This window comes from Chlorocebus sabaeus, chromosome 8 (genome assembly GCF_047675955.1).
Source record: "Chlorocebus sabaeus isolate Y175 chromosome 8, mChlSab1.0.hap1, whole genome shotgun sequence".
NCBI classification, from domain to species: domain Eukaryota; kingdom Metazoa; phylum Chordata; class Mammalia; order Primates; family Cercopithecidae; genus Chlorocebus; species Chlorocebus sabaeus.
The window spans coordinates 16,531,799-16,557,342 of NC_132911.1; the positions used below are offsets into that span (position 1 = coordinate 16,531,799).

Here is a 25,544-nt window from a genome sequence, read left to right on the forward strand (position 1 = left end):
ATACCCTTGCTCAGGTGGTTAAAGAATGCAAACTTTTCTACAGTTCTGCATGTTTTCTCTCACTTCAGCATAGGATGGATTAGAGGTAACAATCACAGTTAGGGCATTACTATAAAACTGTGGGGAGGTAGTAATGAGTCCCTGAACAAAGGTGGTGGCAGTGGTTTTGATGTGTGAAATTAGAGGACTACAGACTTTGTTAGTTGACTGTTAGTAGAGGTAAAGGAGGAGGAGAAATTGTCAGCGTTAGCTCATAGAAGGTGGATCACATTCCCAGCTGCAGTGGTCAGGCGGGTTTGGTAAGCTGGGGGATTGATAGACTATGCTTAAGGAAAGAAAGTTTGATGAGAAAACAGGCATCTCAGGAGCAGTAGTAGCACCAGGTAGAAACGGAAGCCACAGATCAAGTCTGTATTGGGTCAGAGCAAATAGAGATGTTATAGGCAGAAACTTGGGGTGCAGAATGGTAGACCGAAGCATGCTTCATCCAGATCATGGTGCAGAAACAGTGGGAGCTCCAGGCTGAGTGGTCTCCATGAAATTCACTGGTGATAAATCATGGTTGATTGATGTCACCTAGGCCCAGCGAAATGGGCCTAGCAAGAAAAAGGCAGAAAAGTAAGCTCTAGTCACAGACAAGATTGGTTTCCCACCTTGAGAGGAAGAAGAACCCCCTGGGATATGCATGTACAAGGGGACTAAGATGGTAGTCTGATACCCAGGGACTATTCAGGGAGATTATTGGTCGTTTTTACCCGTGAGCTGTTCAGTATCTCATGTCTCACCCACGGCAGAGCCAAAACAATTTTCCAATGCCTGTGGATACCTGAGCAACTGTTATCAATATACTGCTGAGCCAACTTGTCTTTGGTACCAGGTTGCTTTATCTTTCTAAAGCACCATTTTCTTTGAATCATTGCTTCACTTGAGAATCTCCTAAGACTATTTGTTTACTGTCAGATTAAACTCCAGGGCTTTAGTCTGGCATTCAGAAATCATTAACTCACCATCCTTTTACTACACTTTTCCATGAATGTGAATCCTCTGCCCAGGAAGATTGTGGCCATCTTTCAAATATGCTGTAGAAACCCCAAATGTTCATATCTTTTCTTGACATTCAAATTTATAATTTTTCCTGAAGCCTTCTTTTTAAGCCCAACGTATAGCGCCTGTCTTGTATTTGCTTGCATTTAACCCATTCCGTTTCTCTGTTTGTGCCTTTTGTCTCTCCAGCTAGTATTCTGTCTTTCCATATAGATTGATACTCATTCCTTAAAGACAGACACCACAAATTTCGTTTCTTATGCCATTGAAAGTGGGGAGCGAAACTTTTTTCCAGTTTTTATTTGACTACAACTGTAATGTTTTGAGAAGTCTTAGTCTTCAGAATGATGGAAAAGATTAATCATTTGCCTGGCTTTTCGTTTAATAAGGTGTAACTTAGAAATAAAGTAGCGTTCTTGCCAAAAGTTTCTATGAGTTTTTTTGTTATGGCTTCTCAAGGTGCTAAATATTTAAACAGTTTTTTCTTGTATGAAATACTTTTATGAAATATGGGAAAATATAATTTCTGTGTTATCGACAATCATGTAAATTGCTATAAACTCCCTGAAGACAGTCTGACTAAAAGGTCTTCCTTGACCTCTCAGTTTCACTCCTAAGGATTAAGGGAGGCTAGTCAGGAGAATCGCTTGAACCCACGAGGTGGAGGTTGCAGTGAGCTGAGATCATGCCACTGGACTCCAGCCTGGGTGACAGAGTCAGACTCTGTCTGAAAAAAAAAAAAGAAAAAGAAAAAGAATTTATCCTGAAGAACTATTTATGGATATTTCTAAATATTTTCAAGGTTGGTCATTATACCATTGTTTTGTAATATCTAAAGATTAGAAATCAACTGAATAACCTTGTAGAATTGTTTATGTTACACTATTAACATTTACTATGGAATATTATACAGTTAACAAAAATGGTCTTCTACAGGAATAGTGACATAGGAAAATTGCCCTGAAGTTTTAGTAAGTAAAAAGGTCAGATTACTGAAATATATATATGGTATAATCCCATTTTCTTTGCCTAAAGAAAGCAAAAATAGTTCTGTCTATAAATTTTTATATTCTGTCTTCCAATTTTATACAGTAAGTACTAGGATATTTAGTGACATAGAAAAATGGCCCTGATAATTGGTAAGTGAAAAAGATCAGGTTATTGAACAGCATGTATGGTAAAATCCCACTTTTTTGCCAAAAAGAAAACAAAATTATACTTAACAAACTTTTTAAAATTCTGTCTTCTCAATTACATGTAAGAGCTTTGCATTTCTCTTGTAATTAGGAAATAAATCCTTTTATTAAAAAAATAACTTTTCTCTAGTTACTTCAGAGAGAAAATAACAATGGAAAATTATCTACAAGGAAAGGTCTTGAAGGAAAAGAGACCCCTCACCCCATATACAAACACTTTCTAATTCTATTAATTTTCAGCAAACTGGAGTTCTAGGTAAAATTCAGACTAATGATGGTCACTATACTGTAGTGACCTAGAATTAGCAATTTCACTTCTAATCTAAATATTACCACTAAATGGTTTCCTTAGTGGTAGTTATAAGTAGCCTATTGGGATTTTATTTTATTCTTTTAGAAAATTAATGGATGTTAGTGAATAGACTTGTAATTAACTACATTAGCCTATAAGAGTGCAGAGTAGGCATTCAGCAGGTGCTGGTGTTTCTTCTACAGGTACCACTGGCTCCATAATTTAATGCTCTCTAAGACTCTTCAAAGTGCCAGTTTAAAATCCTTAAGCTCTTAATGATATTTATTGTAGAATCTTTTGAATATTAATTTTATTTATGTGAATAATTTATAAAGTGATTAACGTTTTTCAGAAGATGTTATTTTCACACTTCCTCATTTACTCTGTTAGTTCACTTTCAACATAATTAAAAGTGTCTTCTAGAGGGAGGTATTACTTCACATGATCCAAATTTATTTGCTTTCTTAACTTAGGTTGCTATTGGGAGAACAGACATTGAAGACTTAGACCTCTGTGCCACATCTCGGGAGAGGCGATTTCGTTTATTTGCTTCTATAGAATGTGAAGGGCAGTTATTCATGACTCCGTATGATTTTATTTTGGCTGTTACAACAGATGAGCCCAAAGGTAAGTATACTTTTGAAATTATCTTAATAATTGTATTTTTTTTATCTCTAGCTTGTAAATGTATGGAGCAGTATAAGTTTTTTGGAAGAACTGAGTAATGTGGTATTTCACATGATATTGTGCTATTCAATGTTACAGACTGGTATTTCTTACAAACTTACATCTCTTCTCTTTTCAGAAACTTTCAATTGCTTTATCTTTCTCAGCTTAACACCACCTTACTTTTGATACTCTTTATAAAAGACTCATATTCTGCCTATTCATTCTTATATCAAACCTGAACAGAGTAGTTCAGAGGACTGGCTTTGAGGTTAGCCCTGGGCAAGAATTCTACCTGTATCTCTTCTGCATTTGTCATAGCTCCTGCAGTGTAAATATATTAATAGTTTAATTGTTTCTCACCTTTTCATATATTAGAATAATGGTTCTCAAACTTTTTGGCAGTCTGTACATTCTTGCAAATCTCTTAATATCTAACTTAACAGTAGACAGCTGTATTCTCATATGTGCTTTTTTATTTGATCTGTTACAATATGTTGTTTTCCATGAAGTATATGAAGAAAAGCTACCTCACAGATATAGACAGTAAAAAAAGAGTACTTTAATCGCCTTTTTAGATAATTATAGATACTGTCCTTTGATACTATATCACAATTGACTGGTGATAGTTGAGGCTTCAGAAGTCTCTACAGATGGTGGTAAAAGAATAATGAGAACTAAGGGTTTCTGACTGGCTTACCTGGATGGATGGCAGTAGGGACCAGGTTTGAGGAGAAAAATCACAATTTCAATTTTGGTCATGATCTATTTGAGATACCTTGGATATGTAAAAGGATACAGTTGGATTTTTTTTTTAATAATTCATTTCAGTTCACTGAAAGATCACTCAAGAAAAATCAGTATAACAAATAATCAGTTGTTTGACCCATATCTGCTTTAAACTGTCACACAAATACTTTAACTTAGACTAGAACAATTATAGCCATTTTTTTCTCCAGAGTCAGCGATATGGCAAAAACGAACCTTAAAATAAATCCTCAATAATTTGGCAAATTGGCTACTTGACATATTAACTTTTAATGAATTTTTGATTCTTTGGATTATTTCCACTGGATATCAAGGAAGAGATTCAGGTATATATTTAGGATTCATCTTTGCATTATTGCTAATTCATACAATGTGTATGAATGAAATTGCCTAGGGAAGCCGTATAGGATGAGACTATGGATAACCAAAGACCTGGCCTTGAGGAATTTCTGCTCTTTAAAAGATGAATGGACAAAAGGCTTTGAAAGGATGAGGAAAGGGGACATAAGAATGGCCAGAGACATAGGAAGAAAATCATAAGGGTATGTAGTCATAGAAGCCAAGTAAAATGCAGTGTTACTGAGAATTCCAGTTAGATAGGACAGGAAAATGTCCCCTAGATTTAATAACATGAAGGTTATTGATGGTTTTTTAAAATGATGTTTCAGTGGAGTCATTAGGGCAATTGCAGGAGTGAGTAGCAGATGAAGAAATGAAGACAATGAGTGTAAAGGACCCTCTTACAATATTTGGTTGCAAAAGAGAAAGTAACTGAAAGGTAACTGGAATGGAATTTGAAGTAGACACTTTTGATCATGCCAGATTTTAAATTAAAAAAAAAAAAAAAGATTTTAACCAGAAACTATGAGAGTAGCATTTAAAGAAATGTAAACTACGTAAGCTAAAACATGAAATCAAGACAGTATATGGTATAGTAATAGTAGCCAGTTTGGGAATATGTAGGACCGTATAGTGATAGGAAAGGCGAAAACTTAGAGTTTTTTTTTTTTTTTTTTTTTTTTTTTAGGATTTTAAGGCTATGATAAGGATTATATCCTTTTTATTTAATCCATTTGGTACAACGTAGATTCTTTATTTGTGAGTTAGTTTAGATTTAATACTAATTTGCTAATAAATATAAAGAATCCATGTTGTACCAAATCGGTTAAATAAAAATGTATGGAATATTTAGATGACTACTTCTGTATTAAGGTTCTTTTCTGTGTGCTGAGGGGGATACAAAGTCTGTGCACTCAGGAAACTTACAATATTGTAAGATGACATAAGATACAGAAACAACCAACTCCAAGGTAGAATATGGTTACCTGGCATGATAGGTACACAAGAAATATTTCTTGAAGGAAGGAATTTCTTAGATGCTAAATGAATTTTATATCAAATTCTATAATTTTTTCAAACATATTTGAAGCTGTTCTTTAAGTGATACTTAATAATGTATAATTTTTTTTTTTTTTGAGGCAGGGTCTTGCCCTGTCCCCCAGGCTGGAGTGCAGTGACGCGATCACAACTCACTGCAACCTCAACCTCCCAGGCTCAAATGATCCTCCCATCTCAGCCTCCCAAGTGGCTGGGACTACAGGCATATGCCACCATGCCACCAGCTAATTTTTAAAATTTTTTGTAGAGACAGGGTTTTGCTATGTTTTCCCAGGCTTGTCTTGAACTCCTGGGCTCAAGCGGTCCACCTGCCTCAGCCTCCCAAAGTGCTGGGATTACAGGCGTGAGCCACTGTGCCTGGCCACAGTTTCATATTTTGAAAAAATTTTACTTCATTATTTTCTAGAATTTTTTTCCTCACGGTACATTCACTGGAAGCACACTATTGGGTTTTGCTTTTTGGAAATAACTTTCGTGGTGATTCTTCTCATAGGTATTTTAAAACCATAACTTAAGAGTAAAAAACTGGTTTTTATTATTTAAAAAATTATACAGGATATTTCACAACCACAACCTCAGTTAATTTCTAACCAGCACTTTTCAAACATAATTAAGAACAATCACAAAAGATCGAGATATTCATAAAGCCTGTTTTAAAGGTGGAATTTTAGAAAAGAAAAAGAATAGAAAAATGTTTCATGTACTGAGTATTAAATCAGAAACATTAAAACTGTAGCATAATGAAATTTGACTTGGTTTAAACCTTGGCACTTACTGGCTTTGAAAACTTGGTTAAGTTATTTAATCTTCTCTTTCCTCATTTTTAAAAATAACAGCCTCATGAAGTTTTTTTTTTGAAGATTGAGTGAATTAATTATGCTTAGTATAGTACTTGGCACACAGTAAACATTTAATATTGACAGGTCATCATCATCATCATCATTTGAATTCATAGCCATGATTTTTTTTCCTTGAGAGGAGTCTCGCTCTGTCAACGAGGCTGGACCGCAATGGGGTGATCTCGGCTCACTACGATCTCCGCTTCCTGGGTTCAAGCGATTCTGCTGACTCAGCCTCCTGAGTAGCTGGGATTACGGGCAGCTGCTGTCATGCCTGGCTAATTTTTGTATTTTTGTAGTGCTGAGGTTTCACCATGTTCACCAGGCTGGTCTCAAACTCCTGACCTCAGGTGATCCTCCTGCCTCGGCCTCCAAAGGGGTGCAATTATAGGCGTGAGCCACCATGCCCAGCACATAGCTGTGACAATTTTTAAGCAAATATTTACACGGCATACCATTTTTTCCCTGTTTAAAATCATAGCCGTGATTTTTAAAAGCCTTTGATATCATTTTATGATGACATTCAACAGGGAAAAAAATGGTATGCTGTGTAAATATTTGCTTAAAAATTATAGATCAAATAAATGTTGAGATATCTGATTGATTATGATTTTGCATTATAATCTTATTTTGCATACTTAAATAGAACCTAAATGGTGACTTTCTTTTCTAGAACTAAAATCAGTAATTATTTTCCAACATAGTATCAAGAATTATTTTAATTTAGATTTTTTAAAAAATTAAAATTTTCAGACATGCAAAAACATATTCAAAATATAATGAACATCAACCTACAGCTTAAGAAATAATATTTCCAATAGAATTGAAGTCCTTCTCCGCCTAAGTTATATTTATATATGCAGTAACTTCATATGGAATAAGGAATTCAGAAAATCCTTTGAAGAACAATCTTAATGGCTCTTTAGTCTTTATTTAAAAAGCTAATCATATTGAACGTGGTGACATTTCCGACAGAATGAATATGTCTTTTGTGAATAATTTACCATGGAAATCTCATAGACCCTGCAAAACTCAAGAGTACATCTAACTTCCTCTTTTGATAAGTGTCTTCTGAGCATTGCGTAAGAGCATGTGCGTGTACTTTTCTACCATTTATTTTTCTTCTTTTCTTACTGCTATATTTTAAGAGCAACAGAATAATAAATATTATTTGCATTGTTCTGTTTATTATTAAAAGGGAAGTGTCTTTGTAAAATAAACATAGACAGTATCATAGTTAAGGTTACATGCTAAATTCTAATTTGTAGACCTGTTATTTGAATCACTTGATTATACATTTATATAAACTATCTTGGATAGAGGAAGGATGTTGTTGCTGCTTAAAGAAGAAATCTATCATTAGAAACATATTTCTTCTTTTTTGATTTTAAATTAAGTTGTTTTGTTGCCTAATAAAGTTACATAGCAAAAATTGCTTTTTTTGTAATTTTGAATTTGATATATTGTTAATTATATAGAAATAGCCCCATTGCCAGGTAGAAAAAGATGTTGGTTGGCATTATTGTAATGTAGCTGAAGTAATTAATATTTACCAGTTTCCTAATATAGCTGTATTACAGAACTTAGTCATATGTAAACCTGGTACTAATTCTTAGGCAGGCATTAAATATTTACAGTGTTCAAATCTGAGCAAAGGAAATAGCAATACTGACTACACATTTTTCCCAACGTTATAAGTTTTACAGAGTTTGAGATCTGGGGGTGTGAGGAGGAATCACAAAAAGAAAGTGATCCCTGACATTTTATACAGCTGTAACACTCTTACTCTAGTGATGCTACTTGAATAGTTGTAGGGAAGAACAGGACAAGTTTCCCCATCACTTTACCTAGCCTCCCTTTCCTTTCTTTTTTTCTTTTCCCAATCCTTCTTAATTCTAGAGAGACCTGACCTATGAATTATGTCATGGAGCACTATTACAGCAAAGATCACAAGTAATACCTTAAAATTATAGTTTATCTATGTTAATATTATTTTATATTCTAGTTTGAATATTTTGTAAGTATCATTATTTGTACTTTTAAGACCACATGATGTTTAACATGGAGAAAGTTAACTTACTTTATTAGTCCAGAAAGCCCAAATTTAAGATGATAGGGCTGTGGAGAAATGTTTCCTGTATCACTGATACTTACTATAAATGGTGCATAGTATATAAAACAAGTAGATAGGGAAAGGTATAAGATCATATCACAGATCTAAATTTTGAGGTTAAAAAAAAAACTTTGCCTTTTAGACATAAAAGTTTTGTTATAAGTTGTGGCTGTAGATGGTTAGCAAATATGGATATATATTCCATGAAGTATTTATTATCTAATTATCTTACATTTGTTTATTTTAGTTGCCAAAACTTGGAAGTCACTTTCCAAACAGGTGAGTTAAAGCTCTTGGTGGATATACACAAATTTTATATGTGCATGCATATATGTATATATAATTATATATTTCATGAAATATATTACGTATTTTTATATATTTTATGATTTTTTGCAAATCAAATCACATTAGGGTTCCTTTTTTTTTATCCTCCAGTTTGTCAGAAAATGAAAAGGTGGACGTTTCTAAGAGTTGGTGAAAATGTAGATTACTGGTAAATCTCATGTGTTGGTATACCCACTTTGGAAAACAATTTGGCATTGTCTGCTAAAATTGAAGATATGTTTACCCTATACCTAGTAAATGCATGCCTGCCTTTAAATTCTGCAATAGTGCATGCACGTGTACCTTGTAAAGTTGAGCTTGAATAGACTCTGTGATCTAGTAATTTCTATACTAAATACACTGGTATCTAGTTTACACCAGTGTATATACCTAGGGAAATTCTTGCTTATATGCCACAGAAGTTCATAAGAATGTTTATAGATTATATATCATGGCCCCAAAACTTTAATATGTCAATACTCTACCATAAATAAATTTTGATTTATTCATATAGTATACTACACAATAGTGAAAACAAATGAATTATAACAGTGCTTTAACTAAGCAAGTCTCAGAAACATAATGGTAAACAAAATAAGCAGTTCAAAAATACAAGGTATAATTCTATTTGTATAAAGTCCAAAACTGGGAAAATGAAATCATATTATTTAGGATACATTCATACGCGGAAAAACTAAGGAATAATTAACATTAAATTCAAGAAAGTATTCGTCTTCAGGATGATAGCAGGGAATATCATCAGTAATGGGCTCAAAGAGGCTTCTAAAGTACTGATAATTTTCTATTTTTTAACTTCACTATTTCTTAACTTTAAATTGCATATATATTCCTTTTATACTTTTATAGGTATGATTTTATTATTTTTTTAAAAAAGAATATTAGAAATCCAGGAAACGTCCTTAACTAGTTAAAGGGAATCCTCCAAAAGCCTACAGCTCATGGTCATTTGTGGAACTTGAGAGACATTGTCTTTCAAGTTAGGTATATTAATCCCCGTTTATCAGTGGGTAATATGCTCTAAGACCCCTGGCAATGAATGCTGAATATGTGGAAAGTACTGAACCCTATATATACTATGTTTTTTCAATGTCATAGACAAGAGAACTACTAAGTGCCTAATAGGTAGGTAACATACACAGCGTGGATATACTGGGCGGAGGGATGATTCACGTCCTGGATAGGACAGAGCTGTACAGTGTGAGATTTCATCATGCTACACAGAACAGTGTGCAACTTAAAACTTATGGATTGTTTTTGGAACTTTCCATTTAATGTTTTTGGGCTGCAGTTGACTTAGGGTCACAGAAACTGTAGAAAACTAAGCCACAAATAAGGGGGAGCTACTGTACAATGCAAATATGCCTGCTATCACAACTGTTCCATAGCATTTTACTGACAGTCTGGGCTAGTATAGTATACTAGGGCTGCTATGACAAAATATCACAGATTGAATGGGTTAAACACCAGACATTTATTTTCTCACGGTTCTGAGGGCTCGAAGTCTGAGATCCAGGTGTCAGCAGGTTAGTTTCTTCTGAGGCCTCTCTCCTTGACTTTTAGGTGGCTGTCTTCTTCCTCTGTCTTCACATGGTCTTTCCTCTGGGCATGTCTGTGTCCTAATCTCTTCTTATAAGGACATCAGTCATATTGGATTAGCGCTTTTCCTGATGACCTTATATAAAAACCTAACTACCTCTTTAAAGAAAGGTCCTTTCCGCAAAACAGTCAGATTCTGAGGTACTGGGGCTTAGGACTTCAACATATGAATGAGGGAGAGGGGCACAATTGAGACCATATTATGTAGTATGAAAAAAAGAAGAGGCTCTAAGGATTAGAATAGAGGCATAGAATAGAATATGATTGGAAGAAAAATGTAAAAATATATACATTTTAGATTTGTTTAAATTTAATAAAAGTTTAGCAAGATTGCTACTGGATATAAGAGCAGTAAACCAAAGTTAATAAGATGCTCCACACCAGCGAGAGCAATTAGAAACTAGTATTGAATAAAATGCATTTCATAATAGAAACAAAAACTATTTCTTAAAATCAATTCATAACAGAAGATGTACAAAACATTATTAAATTATATTTTTAAAAGCACAAGTAAATGGAGAACCATATCATGTTCATACTGGTAATAAGCCATTTCCTTTTGATAGTGATCCTCCAAATCTATCTATAAATGCACTGTAACTCCAATTAAAATCCCAACCAAATTGATTCGAAATTAACTTTTAAAATTAATCTGGATGAGTAAGGGCCCCAGAATATTTAGAACAATTCTGAAAAGGAAAGAGGGGAAAAAAAAACCATTGAGATGAGAATAATGGGGCTTATGACATATTAAGATTAGAAATAGAGCTATAATAAAGTAGTATTACATCATTGCAAAGAATTTTTAAAAACTAGATCAAGGTAATAGAATATAGAACCCAGAAACAGATCCAGGCATATATAGATAGATCTATAAATCATTGGTAAAATGATTGACCTCTCAATCATAGATGTTTGAATAATAATTTTTCCATGGAGGGGGCAAATTAGGCCTCAGATTTACTACCATATACAAAAACTAATTTCAGATGGATTAAGTTCTTATTTGTGACAAAAATTCTATGAGAGTAAAATCAAAATGAGAGGCACGAGAGTTTTCTTTTTAGATAAGACTCAAAGCAAAACTTGAAATTATTAGCAATTTTTACTAAATTAAATATTTGAAAGTTTAGCATCAAAAGACAGTGTAAACAATGTTAAAAGATGTATGATGGTGGGAGGATATGCATGCAGCGTATTAACAGAAGAGGGTAAGTGTCTTGCAGTCATGTAGAACCCCTTTTTTATCTTTATAAAAAAGATAATCAACTTAATAAGAAAAAAATAGAAGTACCTACAATGGCCGCTGAATATATGTAAAGGAGGTCAACCTTACTAGTAGCTTAGGGTATGCAAATTAAACCAATGATACGATACTATTTCACACCCACCAGGTTGTTAGTTTCCAGAAATCTGACAATACCAATAATTAGCAAGGAGAACAAGAAGGAACCAGGTGAGAATGTAAATTGGTATATTTACTTTTTAAAAATTTTTTGAGATAGAGTCAGTCCCTGTCACCCAGGCTGGAGTGCAGTGGCACTATCTTGGCTTACTGCAACTTCCGCCTCCTGGGCTCAAGTGACCCCCCCACCTCAGCCTCCTGAGTAGCTGGGACTACAGGCACACACCACCATGCCCAGCTAATTTTTGTATTTTTAGTGGAGACAGGGTTTTGCTCTGTCACCCAGGCTGGGGTATATTTACTTTTGAGTGATATTTGGCAATACCTAATAATGTTGAAAATGCATATGAGAAATCTCTCTTCTAGAAATGCATACTAGAGAAATGTTTTCGTGTTTGCCACAGAAATCCTATATATCAGATCCCCCCCGCCACTTCCCCTGAAGCTTCATCTGTATTTACAGCCACTCCCCATCACTCATTGCTCACATTACTGCCTGAGCTCCGCCTCCTGTTAGATCAGCGGCAGCATTAGATTCTCATAGGAGCCCAGACCCGATTGTGAACTGGCATGTGAGGGATCTAAGTTGCATGCTCCTTATGAGAATCTAATGCCTGATGATCTGTCACTGTCTCCCATCACCCCCAGATGGGACCATCTAGTTGCAAGAAAACAAACTCAGGGCTCCCTCTGATTCTATATGATGATGAGATGTATAATTATTTCATTGTATGTTAGATTGTAATAATAATAGAAATAAAGTGCACAATAAATGTAATGCACTTGAATCATCCCCAAAACATTTCCCCTTCCCCGCTCCTGGTCTGTGGAAAAATTGTCTTCCAAGAAACCAGTCCCTGGTGCCAAAAAGGATGGGGATTGCTGCTGTATGTGTTTCCTGAACCATCAATTGTAATAGCAAAAATTTGGGAATGATATAATGTCAATCATTAGGCAAGTGAATGAAAGATTTATGAAATAGAGAAACCCAGGATAAGTGTAGAAATACAGAGTTAAAATGAATAAAATACATTATAGCTCTGTGCATTGACATGAGTAGAACTAGAAAACGAGGTTGAGTAAAAGAGCAAGTTGCAAAATAGTATTAACTGACAGTCATTTAAACTGCAACGACCTTTTCAAAGGTCCATGAAGTCAAAACTATTTTTATCATAATACTGAGAATATACTTGTTTTATTCACTATCATTCTTTCATGAGGGTGTGGTGGAGTTTTCTAGAGGCTCTTTGGTAATGATGCCATTGCTCTACCAACTAATGGAATGTGTGTTTGTGTATTCTCGTGTTTGAAAAATTTGTTTTTATTTTCAAATAAATTAAATATTGATAGATATAACCCATAAAAACAGTATCTCTTTTGGGTCCCTAATATTTTTAAGAATGTGAAGAGTTGCCTTTCAGAACTGCTACTATAGACAACTTCTGTGTAGCCATTAAAATGAAAATGAAGAATATTTGACAGGAAAATATATATGCTCATGATAATATATTAAATGCAAAGGGTAAGTTATAAAACAGTATGCAGAGAATGATTTAATATTTGCAGCAACAAATATTAACAAAATACTATATAAATACCATATACTATATAAATATGCCTAGCTAGAGAATCAGACTAAAATGATGTTAAAATGTGTGTGTGTGTGTGTGTGTGTGTGTGTGTATGTATGTGTAACTTGCCACCCCTAGAGACTCAATTAAGTTTGGTCTAAAACTTAAGTTTGTCATCCCTGGATTACAATTAGTTTTTATTTTCTGTATTTACTAATTTTTCTATAAAATATAGCTACTAACTGTATAATTTTTTTAAATAGTACTTATTTAAGAAAATTGTGTAACTCCTTTAAAAGGCAACTATAATTCTAGGAGACTGAATTTAATTCAGCAAATATTTATTTTCTACCTACAATATAATTCTAACACTAACCACTCCAAGTTTAAGCATAGTGCCTAACAAGACTGCCCTCATTTCAGATGCTTGTTGCAAGTTTGGGGGCTCCAGGCCACCCACACTCTGGCCTTACTGTCTACGAGTCTAAGAGGTTGCCACAGCTCCCCTCAGGTTTAATGATTTGCTAGAATGAATCATAGAACTCAAAAAATGCAGTACCTATGGTTATGGTTTTATTAGATAGAATACAGAATAAGACCAGCCAGTTGAAGAGAGAGAGCAAGGTCTGGGAAGGTCCTGAACACAGAGCTTCTATGCCTTCTTTGAGAACATGGAGTTGGGGTGTGTCACCCTCCTAGCACAACAGCGTGTTCAACAACCAGAAAGCGCCACTGAGCTTAGTGCTTAGAATTTTTGTTAGGGTTTCATTACATAGGCATGATTGAATTATTGGCCATGTGATTGAACTTAATCTATAGCCTCTCTTTTCTCCCCAGAGGTCAGGCTCGCTAAAGCCCCAGCTCTCTAATCACAGTTATTCTTTCTGGTAAGCAGCTCCCCTCCTGAGTGATCTCCTTAGCACAAACTCAGGTATGAACGAAGGATTTAGAGTCTCCTTCCCAGGACCCAGGGGCAAAGACCAAATTCTTTGTAATATACCACTGCTACATATGAAACCAAGCTGGGAATTGGGAGTAGGGAGAGAGATTCCTGACATGAGTGGAAATATAAAGATTTTAAGAAATTTTAGAAGTCCTTAAAGTTAATAAGAGAAGACAAAATGAATGTGTTGATTGGATGATTTAGACCAGGAGAAAACTAGATTATTACTAAAATAAGCTACTTGGAGTCAATAAGGAGCTGGGCTTTGTCATTTAGTAGTTCTGTGACCTTGGGTGTTACTTATCTACTTTAAGTCTTGTTAAAATGTGCATAATGAGGATTGTTTTTAGAATGAAGTTATTGTATGAGCCTATTGCCAAACACATAGAGGGCACACAATAAAAGGTAGCTATGATTTTTCAGTCTTACACTGTAGCTGAGTTTGAGCTAGAACAGATGAGGTTGGAAGACATGGAACCAGTTAAAATGGAGAAAGATTAGTTAATATTTATACAGTTACAATAGATATGGTATAAACTAAGCTGCATAAAATTTGTTCAGAATGTTGTTTTTAAAATTTTTTAATATTTTTTTGAGACAAGGTCTCGCTCTGTTGCCTAGGCTGGAGTGCAGTGGTGTGAACATGGCTCACTATAGCCCGATTTCCTGGGCTCAAGGGATTTTTCCACCTCAGCCTTCTGAGTAAGCTGGGACTATATATGAACGCCGCCATTTCCAGCTAATTGTTGTTTGTTTGTTTATTTGTGAGATGGGGTTTTGCCATGTTGCCCAGGCTGGTCTCAAACTCCTGGGCTCAAGGGATCTACCCGCCTCGGCCTCCCAAAGTGCTGAGATTATAGGCCTGAGCCACTGAGCCCAGCCTAGAATATTTTATTTAATCATATGTGAGTTTACTGTTGTCTAAACAATAAATATCCCAGTTTCTCATTACAATTTGGAGCTGAATTATTCTGTGCCATTGCTATTCTATAATCAGATGCACTGATTATTTAGTGGCATATTTTACCTGCAGTGCAGATACAGAAACATGAAGAAAACAAACACAAGAATCCGCATATGGGCTTCACGGGGTCCATAAATCCCCTAATTAATGCTGTTTCTGCCTTTGACATACTAAGAATTATACTTCTGCTAGCTCAGCTTTGCAGTTAAACAAATATGATTTATAAATGTCAGAAAGCATTTTTAGGTACAGCTGCATCGAGAATGGTTTGTCTGAAATGCCTTCCAGACTTGAATGTGTGTAAAAATTAGAAGATCTTGTTAAAAATGCAGGTTGTGGCTCGGTAGGTCTGGCATGGGCACTGAGATTCTGCGTTTCGCACAAACTCCCAGGTGTGATGCTCAAACTATTGGGGAACCACATGCTCTGAGGAGTGGGGATCAGATCTGAAAATAGAAGTGGGTTCTGTGTTTGTCTAATGTGTTTCTAAGCAGACTAATTTTATTATTTCAAATTGTTTCAAGTTATCTCACCAAATCTTTTAATCATTTTTCTTCACAATTAATCAAATTATAGTTTTCACTTAGTGTTTTTAACAGACTATACACAATAAATTCAAAATTGATTTAGCATATGAGTAATGATTCAAGTGTCTAAGTTCTCCAGTAGTTTCCGAGCAGCACTGATAGTTTTGACTTTTTTAAAAAAGAAAAAGCTAAGCTGCAGTTGAAGTCTGTGTTAAGTTAAAACTAGAAACAAATTGAAACAATGACCACAATAACGCAGTACCCTTGTCTTTCTGTTTCATCCAATGTTATCATTCTCTAAGTCACTAACCATTAAAATACTTTTCATTCCTTTGTAACATAATCCTTTGTTCATTTACTTCCTCTACACGAAGCTCTCTAAATCAAATGTGTTACAAAGAAGAGACATTATGTGAAGCCAGGGGATGTGACCGTTTCTGATCTTGATATGGAAATTCACATTTTTCCATGGTTTTCCTAAAACGATTCCTTTATGACTGGCTCCAGAACTTAAACTCACTGTTTTATCTTGATTTGGTTGTCTTATGTATAACCTCCCATTATTCATCTTATCTGAAATTTTAGGTAGCTGTAATTAAATTTAATGTAGCCTCTTCATCATTTATTTTATGTTTGAACCATGGGCAAATACTGTGTTGTGTGCTTGAATGAACCACAGGCATAACATAGGATAAATAATGCCATGTTTCAGGTCTTTTAAGTGGAGAATTTTGCATGGACATTTAAACATGTTTTTGATCTATTTTATAAGCAAGTGGTTTACCAATTCATCAATAGTATAATAACTTCTGTCATAGGAATTAAATCAAATGCTCGCAGAAACACCACCAGTTTGGAAAGGCTCATCAAAGCTATTTCGAAATCTTAAAGAAAGAGGTGAGTTAACCTTAGTACGTGTCCATTTTTTAAACTGTATTATGTATACTATTTGTATATACATATTTTCCCGTACCTAAAATAATTTTTAAATTACATCTATGTGTATGCATAGAGAAAAAACTAAAGAAGAAAACAGCAAAATATTAACATTTCTGAGTATTAATGTTGTTCTCAGGTAATTCCACTCTTCATTAAGGGTGGTTTTCATGTTATTGTTTATATATTATTTGTATCTTCCAAATTTTTTTTACAACAAAATGGACTTACATAGTTTAACAAATTGTTCTTTAACCATATTGAAAAGTTTATTCTATATTTACCCAAAGAAAACATTTTACAAAAATACTAGATCTTCAAAGGTATATTTTTCTTCCTTCCGTTTCGCTCTGAGAGAGTTACAGATGCTCCTAAACTAATCAACAGGAAAAATGTAGTGGATACGTCCTTTGACAGCCTAGTTTTGACATGTTTCCTTTAAAGGCCAATACTTACTGCAAATGTACCTGTTTCAACTTACTCTATTATCAGTATCAATATTAGGTTAACTCATTAATTTATACATTTCCTGGCAATCAAATTATATGACTTTTATTGTAATTTTCTTTTACAGTGTACCTTTTTACACATTTGTAGAAAAAATGTATTGGTCTTTTTAATCTTAAAAAGTAATGTTTCTTGGAAATATATTTTTTGTATCCTCAAATACAGGAATATGCAGTATATTAAAGAAATTATATAAGCAGTTATATTTTCCCTTTTCATCAGTTTTAACAAATATTGGTTTGAAAATAATATACTTCAGCCTGAAGACAAATACTTTGAAGGAGTAGTTATAATTCATATATTTTATTTAAGTAGAATTAGAAAGTTTGTATTGCTTCCACATGGTTTACATATAATCTGAAAGGAAGAGACACCGTATCTTTTATTGTAGGTGTTTCATAAGTAAGATTTTTAAATCTTCAAGAAACCTAGGCCAAAGTGTCTTAAAAAAATCTTAGAAATCTTTTTCCTGGATATTGTCTTAAAGATTGCCATTCAGATCTTAGGGTGAGATAATAGGATGAGGAAAATTCAAAGCTCAGAAGGATCAAGTAAGTATGGTGAATTTCAAACATTTTTCTTAATATATATACCTCATGGGAAAATACAAATTGGATCAAATATAATCTGAGAAAAATAACGCATGGAAGAAAAAAACCTTCTTTTAGTTAAGGGGAAGGTTAAATCTAGAAGTCCTAGGTTTAGGCATATCCTAATCCTTCTCATGTTATACACATGTTTGCATTTTTTTCCCCAGGGGATAGAATCTATTCTGCGCCACTATGACGGAAATACTCTGTTTCTGTGCTGTCTCTTATGGTAGCTACTAGCCACATACGACTGTTAAGCACTTGAAATGTGACTGGCATAACTGCGGAACTTAATTTTTAGTTGTATTTGATTTTAAGTATTTTAAATTTAAATAGCTACTCCCTGTAGTACAGTGCGTATCTGTATCATATTAATTAGATCATCAGGGTAATACATGATCCCAGAAAGTTTTAGAATCATTAGAGAAGTTAGAATAAATAGAGAATTTAGAAGAGCCTTGCTTTTTTTAAATAGTGATTAAGTGGCAGAGAAATTTTAAGACTAAACCTTTAGAGCTATTGAAGACATAATTTTATTTTTATCTTTGTTTTATTTTATTTATTTATTGAGTCAGGGTCTCGCTTTGTCACCCAGGCGGAAGTGCAGTGGTGCAGTCATGGCTCACTGCAGCCTCGACCTCCTGGGCTCGAGCAATTCTTCCCCCCTCATTTTTTGATTTTTTGTAAAGATAAAGTCTCACTTTGTTGCCCAGGCTGGTTTCGAACTCCTGGACTCAAACAGTCCTCTTGCCTCGGCCTCCCAAAGTGCTGGGATTATAGGTGTGAGCCACCATGCCTGGCTAAAGACTAATTTTAAAATTAAAAGTTTATCTATGTAAAGTATTACCTCTAGAGAAAATGTTATACATTTAAATAATAAAAAATTGATATGCATTCATGAAAACATGTATTATAGAGACTTAATTATAACAGCCAACTGCAATGTGTCATGTATAGGAATTACACAATGTAATCCTTTTAAGGAACTTCCCTTAAAATTTGTTTTGATTGAATTTTCAAAAGAAACCTAGTTGGCATCTTTCTTATCCTCTCTTTCTAAAGATTACACCATTACTATATGCCTAGCTTTTTTTCTTTTGATCCTGGATGCCATAAGTAAATTGAAGAGTGAGTTTTATAGTATTCGGTTTTTATAATTGGAAAGCGTTAAAAATATACAGTTCATCTTCAGTAGTATTTTCTCTTTTCCTTGACTATTTTTATTAAATTATAGTGTATCATGGGTTTCACTTCATTTTTCTTCCCTGTGGTTTAAGCCACGTCAATCCCCATGTGGTCCTGCAAAGAAGTGTCTACCATGATAGTCATGGTCTGGACACTCGCTATGAAGTAGTGCTTTACTTGAGGGAAGTCTTGAGTTAACTATCAAATAAAAGATGCATAGCACTTACTGAAGTTCTTTGTACCAACCAGCATCTCTTGTGTATTCTACCAGGTCAACTAGAACAATAGTCAGTGAGATAGGATTATGGCGACAGCATGCCCATTTCCCAACCCATTTCCTTTTTTTGCCCCTTCTTTTATGCTTTTCTTTCATTTTTTGAGGGATCCCTATGGACTCTTAAGTATTGTATTTTTATATACGTTGACCATTCCAGAATCTTTCTCCCATAACATTCATGGCAATCAACCAGAACTATCTGTCTATAGGTCACAATATTCTAGTATAAACAAAAGAAGGGAATGAATGCTTTCAGGGCTTCCTGGTAGTGCCCTTCATGTCTCTGACAAACTGCCTGACAGTGACTCCTCTTCTCTTTGTTCTGTAACAAAGAAGGCAGCCTCAAAGAACATCATATAAAATGGAGTTTTAAAGTTCACAATCTGGTTATTTAAAGGATTTTTATACCCTTTTACCAAGCATCAGAACTATCTGATATCTAAATAAGTATTGTAGATACAGATTCCTGATGTCAATCTTCTCAGTATCTGCTTGAAAGGTCAGTTCAAGCACTAAATCTAGTTTTGGGTTTTGTATTGCAAAAGCAAGAATTCAAGTAACAGAATGCACTTTTTTATTTACTTCAAATGAACTCCTTTTAAAATTTGTAAGTATGGAGTTACTGAGAACTCAGGATGTGATGTACAGAAAGTATAAGACATTTAATTACAATAAAAACTCCTTAGAGTACATATAATAGACGCATTGAAGATAATTTGAAAGCAGAAAAGTGGTAACTATAGACCTTTATTCTTAAAATGCAAAACAAATATTAAATTTCTAAGTAACAATGTCTAAATATTTTATCCAAGTGTTAATAAAAAGTAAGCACTTTGCAGTGTTCATTAACCATTTCCAACCTTTATATTTTTACTTATTTTTTTCTTTTAACCTCTGTTGTTGGACTTGACAACTTTTTTATGTTAAGAGTCATACATTAGAAACTAGCAACAAGTTTAAAAGTTACTGCTATGCATTATAATTTTGCTTTTTTTGCCAATGTATTTGACAGCATAATGATTTTATATGAGTATCTATGGAGGCATGTGAAACAAGTAAAGTAAAATTAAATTTGTTGCTTCTTTCGCTTTGATTTTATAATAATAATTGTCATTTAAAATATATAGCATCTATTTTTAAACTATAAGCTCATTATAGCATTTATTGCTTCTCAAACAACATTTTATACATATAACTGATACTATTTTTCTTGTAGGTGTGATTTCTTACACAGAATATCTTTTTCTTTTATGTATTTTAACAAGTAAGTATACTTATTAAATTTATTTCTGGATGCAGCTTTATTTTTTAAACAGAATCTTGGAAAGCAGATCTTAGATTCACTTACTCTTGAAAATCAATATCCATACTGTTCTGCAAAATTCATATTTAATGCCACAGAAAAATGCTAAGCATAGCACTGTGAAGAGTCAAAAACGTTAAATGCTACAGCTTATGGTATAGTAATAAATGCTAATAAATTATAAATTGACTATTATGTATCCATTCTTGTGGTTTTAATCTACCTCAGACTCGAAAGGTCATGACATGTAATAATTTGTAAATTTCCTACTGTACTCATTTGAGTCATATTTTCTGCAAGACTGATGTGAGAGAGTCTCTTAACTATCGAGTCTGTCGGAATACCTGTCATTCACATCCAAAACTTTTATTTTCTTCCTCTCGTGTGCAGCATTTCTTAGGAAATATATGAAGGGTTTACTACATTTTCAGTTAAATTTCTTTGCATTTAATGGAGACAATTCTGTTATAGTTTACTGGGTTCCAGCCACCTGGCCTTTCCGTTCCTTGAATTGCCGCCTCAGGAATTTATACCTTCTGCTTTCTGTGCCATCAGTACTTATCCTCAAGATCTCTATGATAATAAATATCATTCAAGTTTCCTTTCAAATGTGAAGACTTAGCAAATCCTTACTTGGCCAACCTCTCTAAAATAGCTCCCTCTCTCTTTATATCTCTTTGCTGCGTTTCATTTTCTTTATATCAGACTATTTGAAAGTATTATTGGTTTACATGTTCTTGTTTGTCTCCCCACACTTGAATGCAAGGTCCATTATGGCAAAGATTTTATCTTTTTTGTTCATCTCTGTATCAAGAACAATGTCTTGCACATGGTACCCTCCCAAAAAGTAGTGAGTGAATGAATGAAGAAAGGAATACATCAAAGAATATTGCTAGTGGAATTTCCAGTTGTGGAGATTTGGGAAGATGCATGGAAACAAGAACATCAATAAAACTCTGTCATTAGAAACAAGTCTAAAAATACTTTGTACTTCTTTGATTAAAAAATTCATACCACTGTGTTATTCTTAACTGTGTAACTTAGTGAGGAATGATGTTAACATTGAGTTCAGTTACAGTAAGTTTTGAGAAGAAGGAATGTGTACATATACTCATATATCTTTATTTTTTTCTCTTGGACTTGTCACCTTCCTCACTGCCTAGACTGAACCAATTTTTCAAGACAGGAGAATTACAACAGAGAAAGAGTAATTTACACAGAGCTGGCTATGCGGGAGACTGGAGTTTTATTATTACTCAAATGAGTTTCCTGAGCATTCAGGGATCAGAGTTCTTAAAGATAATTTGGTGGGTAGGGCGTGGGTGAGTCAAGAGCACTGGTTGGTCAGGTCAAAGATGAAATCATAGGGAGTCAAAGCTTTTCTCTCGTGCTGAGTCAGTTCCTGGTTGAGGACCACAAGACCAGATGAGCCAGTTTATCGCTGTGTGTAGTGCCAGCTGATCCATCAAGTGTGGGGTCTGCAAAATATCTCAAGCATAGGTCTTAGGTTTTACAATAGTAATGTTACCCCCAGGAGCAATTTAGGGAGGGTCAGAATCTTGTAGCTCCAGCTGCATGACTCCTAAACCATAATTTCTAATCTTGTGGCTAATTTGTTAGTCCTACAAAGGCAATCTAGTCCCTAGTCAAGAAGGGGGTTTGTTACAGGAAAGGGCTCGTATCATCTTTCTTTTAAACTATAAACTAAGTTCCTCCCAAAGTTAGTTTGGCCTAACTAAACAAGAAGCAACTGAATGAGCAAACATAGCTTGGAGATTAAAGCAAGATGGAGTTGATTAGTCAGATCTCTTTCACTGTCTCCATTATAATTTTGCAGTGGCAGTTTCAGACTTAAAATGAAATTAAAATGTTAGGGCTGAAGAACTAGTATTGTACATTTTGTAATAGGGCTACCTGAGGTCGATCCACTCTGCAAAGCCATGGTAATGAAGCAAGTCCAGTCAATGATGCTACCCTGAGAATTAGAGCGGATGCAAAGAAGTGTCTCATAGATGTGTTGAAAAGTTACCTTGTTTGCCAGAACAATCATGGTTGCAATATTAGAAGTTAAATTAAGTACCTAAACCAGCGGAGTGAAAGGCAAGAATAGGAAGCGTTGACTAGGAAAGCTACTTGTTGAGACGGGACAAGGGTATAGTTTAGGAGTGTCAGAAAAAAACATACATAGTGGGTTTTGGCACAGAAAGCTTAGGATCCTTGGGTACTGTGAAACTTCTTTGGAGTTCAGGACTCACCAACAGAAGCTTCTAAGGAGTTTGAATTGAAAAATTATGGGATATTGTTTACTTTAGAACTAAGAAAACTGTGAGAAGAGGGCTGGCAGGAAGTGGGCTACATAATCTTGGTTACCTGTCTGTGAGTGTCTCTCTCTTTACTTTGTACTGTATTTTTCCCTCCAAACAATGCTTGTAAGGAAGACTTCTTTCCTGTATGTATTTTCAAGATCTTTTTAAAGTGTAAAACTTGGTTATTAGAGATGGTGTAAATTTGTATTAGATTTCTAAAATACATGCAAGAAATGAGCTTGCATAAAGGACTGGCTTCTGTTTCTGTTATTTTCAGAGACAACTGTTACCAGTTAAGAAAGTAGGACACTATCTGTGCCTCTTTTGCAGGTTCAAGATTTCACAACAGGTGGTAGCAAATGTATCTGTGGGGGGTCCCTTTTTCAACTTTGTGTCCCTCCCCCCAGTCATCTCAAAAGAAAAGATTCAGTGTTTTGAGAAAGGCATGTCCACTGTGCCGCTCTTTGAAGGACACTTTCAAGTTTTCTGTCCGAGTTTTCTCCTTTATGCTCTAGAAGTGAAAAGGAGAAAGAGATTGAACTTTATTATTTTAAGGTTCATGAAATTGAAGCACTTCATAGTATGTCAAAGTCTTTTTCAGAAAAGCAATTATTCTTTGTATTTTGGGGGAATTGGTAATTACATATTCAATCTTCTTTTGTTTTATATTTCTGTTGTTGAAGCCTCTAGAAGTTTTAACTCTAATCTCTTATGCTTAACATTTATTTTCATAGGTCATTTTAGTTATAATTTTCCCGAGAATCGGAACTAGTCCATTGTGTCATGTTTTTTTTTCTACCGCACTAAGTAGCTGAACATACTGAATATATTTAAAATGTGATGAGTTGATATTTCCCTTTTAAACAAACTAACAGACATTGGATAAAAAAGAGAAGTGTTTATTTTTAGAAATAAGGAAAGTATTCAAATTTTTCTCTCAGTGCTATGCAACAAGTATCACAGAAGTGCTTGTAAAGTGTATTAGCAATTTTTATTAAGTGTACTAATGTATAAAGCAGAAATATAAATACTTTTATGTGCTTTTTATTATCTTTAACCAATAATAACATGTTAACTTTTAATTTCTTGGTTAAAGAAACTTTTTCTGTATAGAATGTGAGTAACTTTACAACTAATATGGATTTTGTACTTTAAAATACATTTTTCCATTTTGTGAATACCTTCTCTGTTTTTTCTGGCAGAGCCACATGCAGGGTTCAGAATAGCTTTCAACATGTTTGACACCGATGGCAATGAGATGGTGGATAAAAAAGAGTTTTTGGTGGTATGTATATTATATGTTGCATTTTTATCAATAATTAAATATTGCTTACTTATATTTTTATGTTTTTGCCTTCTTGGGAATACTACTGTAGAGAAAAGAGTGAAAAATGTATACTTTTGCCTTTATTTAATAAAGTATATACTCAGGTACTTTGAACAATATTTACATTTTACAAATATAAATTACATTCAGTGTATGATAATGATTATCGTTGTTTTTACATAAAAGTGTGAAATGTATCAGGTGTTTTCTGTTGGGTGGATAACAGGCAGTCCTCAGGTTATATATGCCCAGTTAATATTCAGTCCCCATTATGTCATCCACCTAGGCACAACTCCTTCCATAGGAACTTCTCTTCCTTCTCAGTATAGGATTCATGATTTTTGTTTCTCTTTTCTCTTCCACTTACTCCTGCCTTGTATTCCAGTCTTGTCCCCACTTCCCTGTTCCTTTCTGTTGTGTTTGACCATAGGCTGATAGTTCTTAGGTATTTACCTTTTGACATTTCTTTGACTGGTCCAGCTCTGGCGCTGGTCTGACAGGGAGGTCAGTTGCTCCCTCAACTTTGCACAATCTCCTTCCAGAATTTTTCTCTTTCTTTTTACCTATGTATTTTGCATCTCTTTTTGTGGCAAAATGCCTCGTCTGTTTTTTTCTCTGAAATAGAAAATACTATTAATTTATTCCTTAGAGTAACATGGTCTGCTCTTAGCATGTATGTTACACTCTGTCTTTACCTACACTTTCTGAGTAAAAAGAAAGGGAAATCAACAACCATTTTCTTTTCTTTTTTTGTTTTCTTTTAAAATTATGGCCCTACCTCCTAAACAGCCATTTTATTTTCTACTTTTCCTTTGTAACGTAGCTGTTAAAAATTCCTCAGAAAACCTCTGAAAGAGCTTCATATTTACTTCAGAAGCTGAAACTCTGAGGAAGTCTGTGACATCATTCTTTTTCTTAGTAGGAAAGAGAAAATATAAAAATCCTCATCAGAAGCTAATTAGTAGCCATTCAAAGAGAAACAAGCAGACTAATTACTGGGATTTATCAGAAGGCTTAAATTCTCGCCCACGCAGCCCTTGCCCAGGTGTAGTCCCTGAGCCAAGCCGCTGGAGCTGGAGCCTTCATTCTAGTGCTTTGCAGAGTGATGGGGAGATGGCGGTTTTCAGTTTGATTACAATAGCTATAGATGTGTTTCTGCCATCCGAAAATGGCCAAGGTTAGTGTCGCTTTCTTATGATAGTGCACAACTGTATTTTAGGAACTTTCAGAATGGGCCTGTTTTTCTACAGAACATTCTATGTCCACGCTGCCGAGTTCCATCCCCCTGACTTAAAGTAGAAGATTAGCTTTTGGAATTCAGTCCTTTGGACGTTGCCTGTGTGGATGTCTGCATTTTAGAGACAAAGTAAAACTGTAATATTAAGTACACTTAACTTAATTATGGGTTACCAATACCAAAGGATAGATTTTCTTGGGGGAAAA

The 25,544-nt window shown here is 34.4% G+C and overlaps 1 protein-coding gene across 1 annotated transcript in view; it reads left to right on the plus strand.

Annotated features, from left to right (window-relative positions):
* MICU3 (mitochondrial calcium uptake family member 3) overlaps positions 1–25,544 on the plus strand; it is a 93,345-nt gene that overhangs the window by 32,439 nt on the left and 35,362 nt on the right. Inside the window, 5 exon segments of the mRNA XM_007961723.3 lie at positions 3,006–3,159; positions 8,564–8,595; positions 16,489–16,567; positions 20,382–20,429; positions 23,977–24,059. Coding sequence (XP_007959914.2) covers positions 3,006–3,159; positions 8,564–8,595; positions 16,489–16,567; positions 20,382–20,429; positions 23,977–24,059 — 396 coding nt within the window.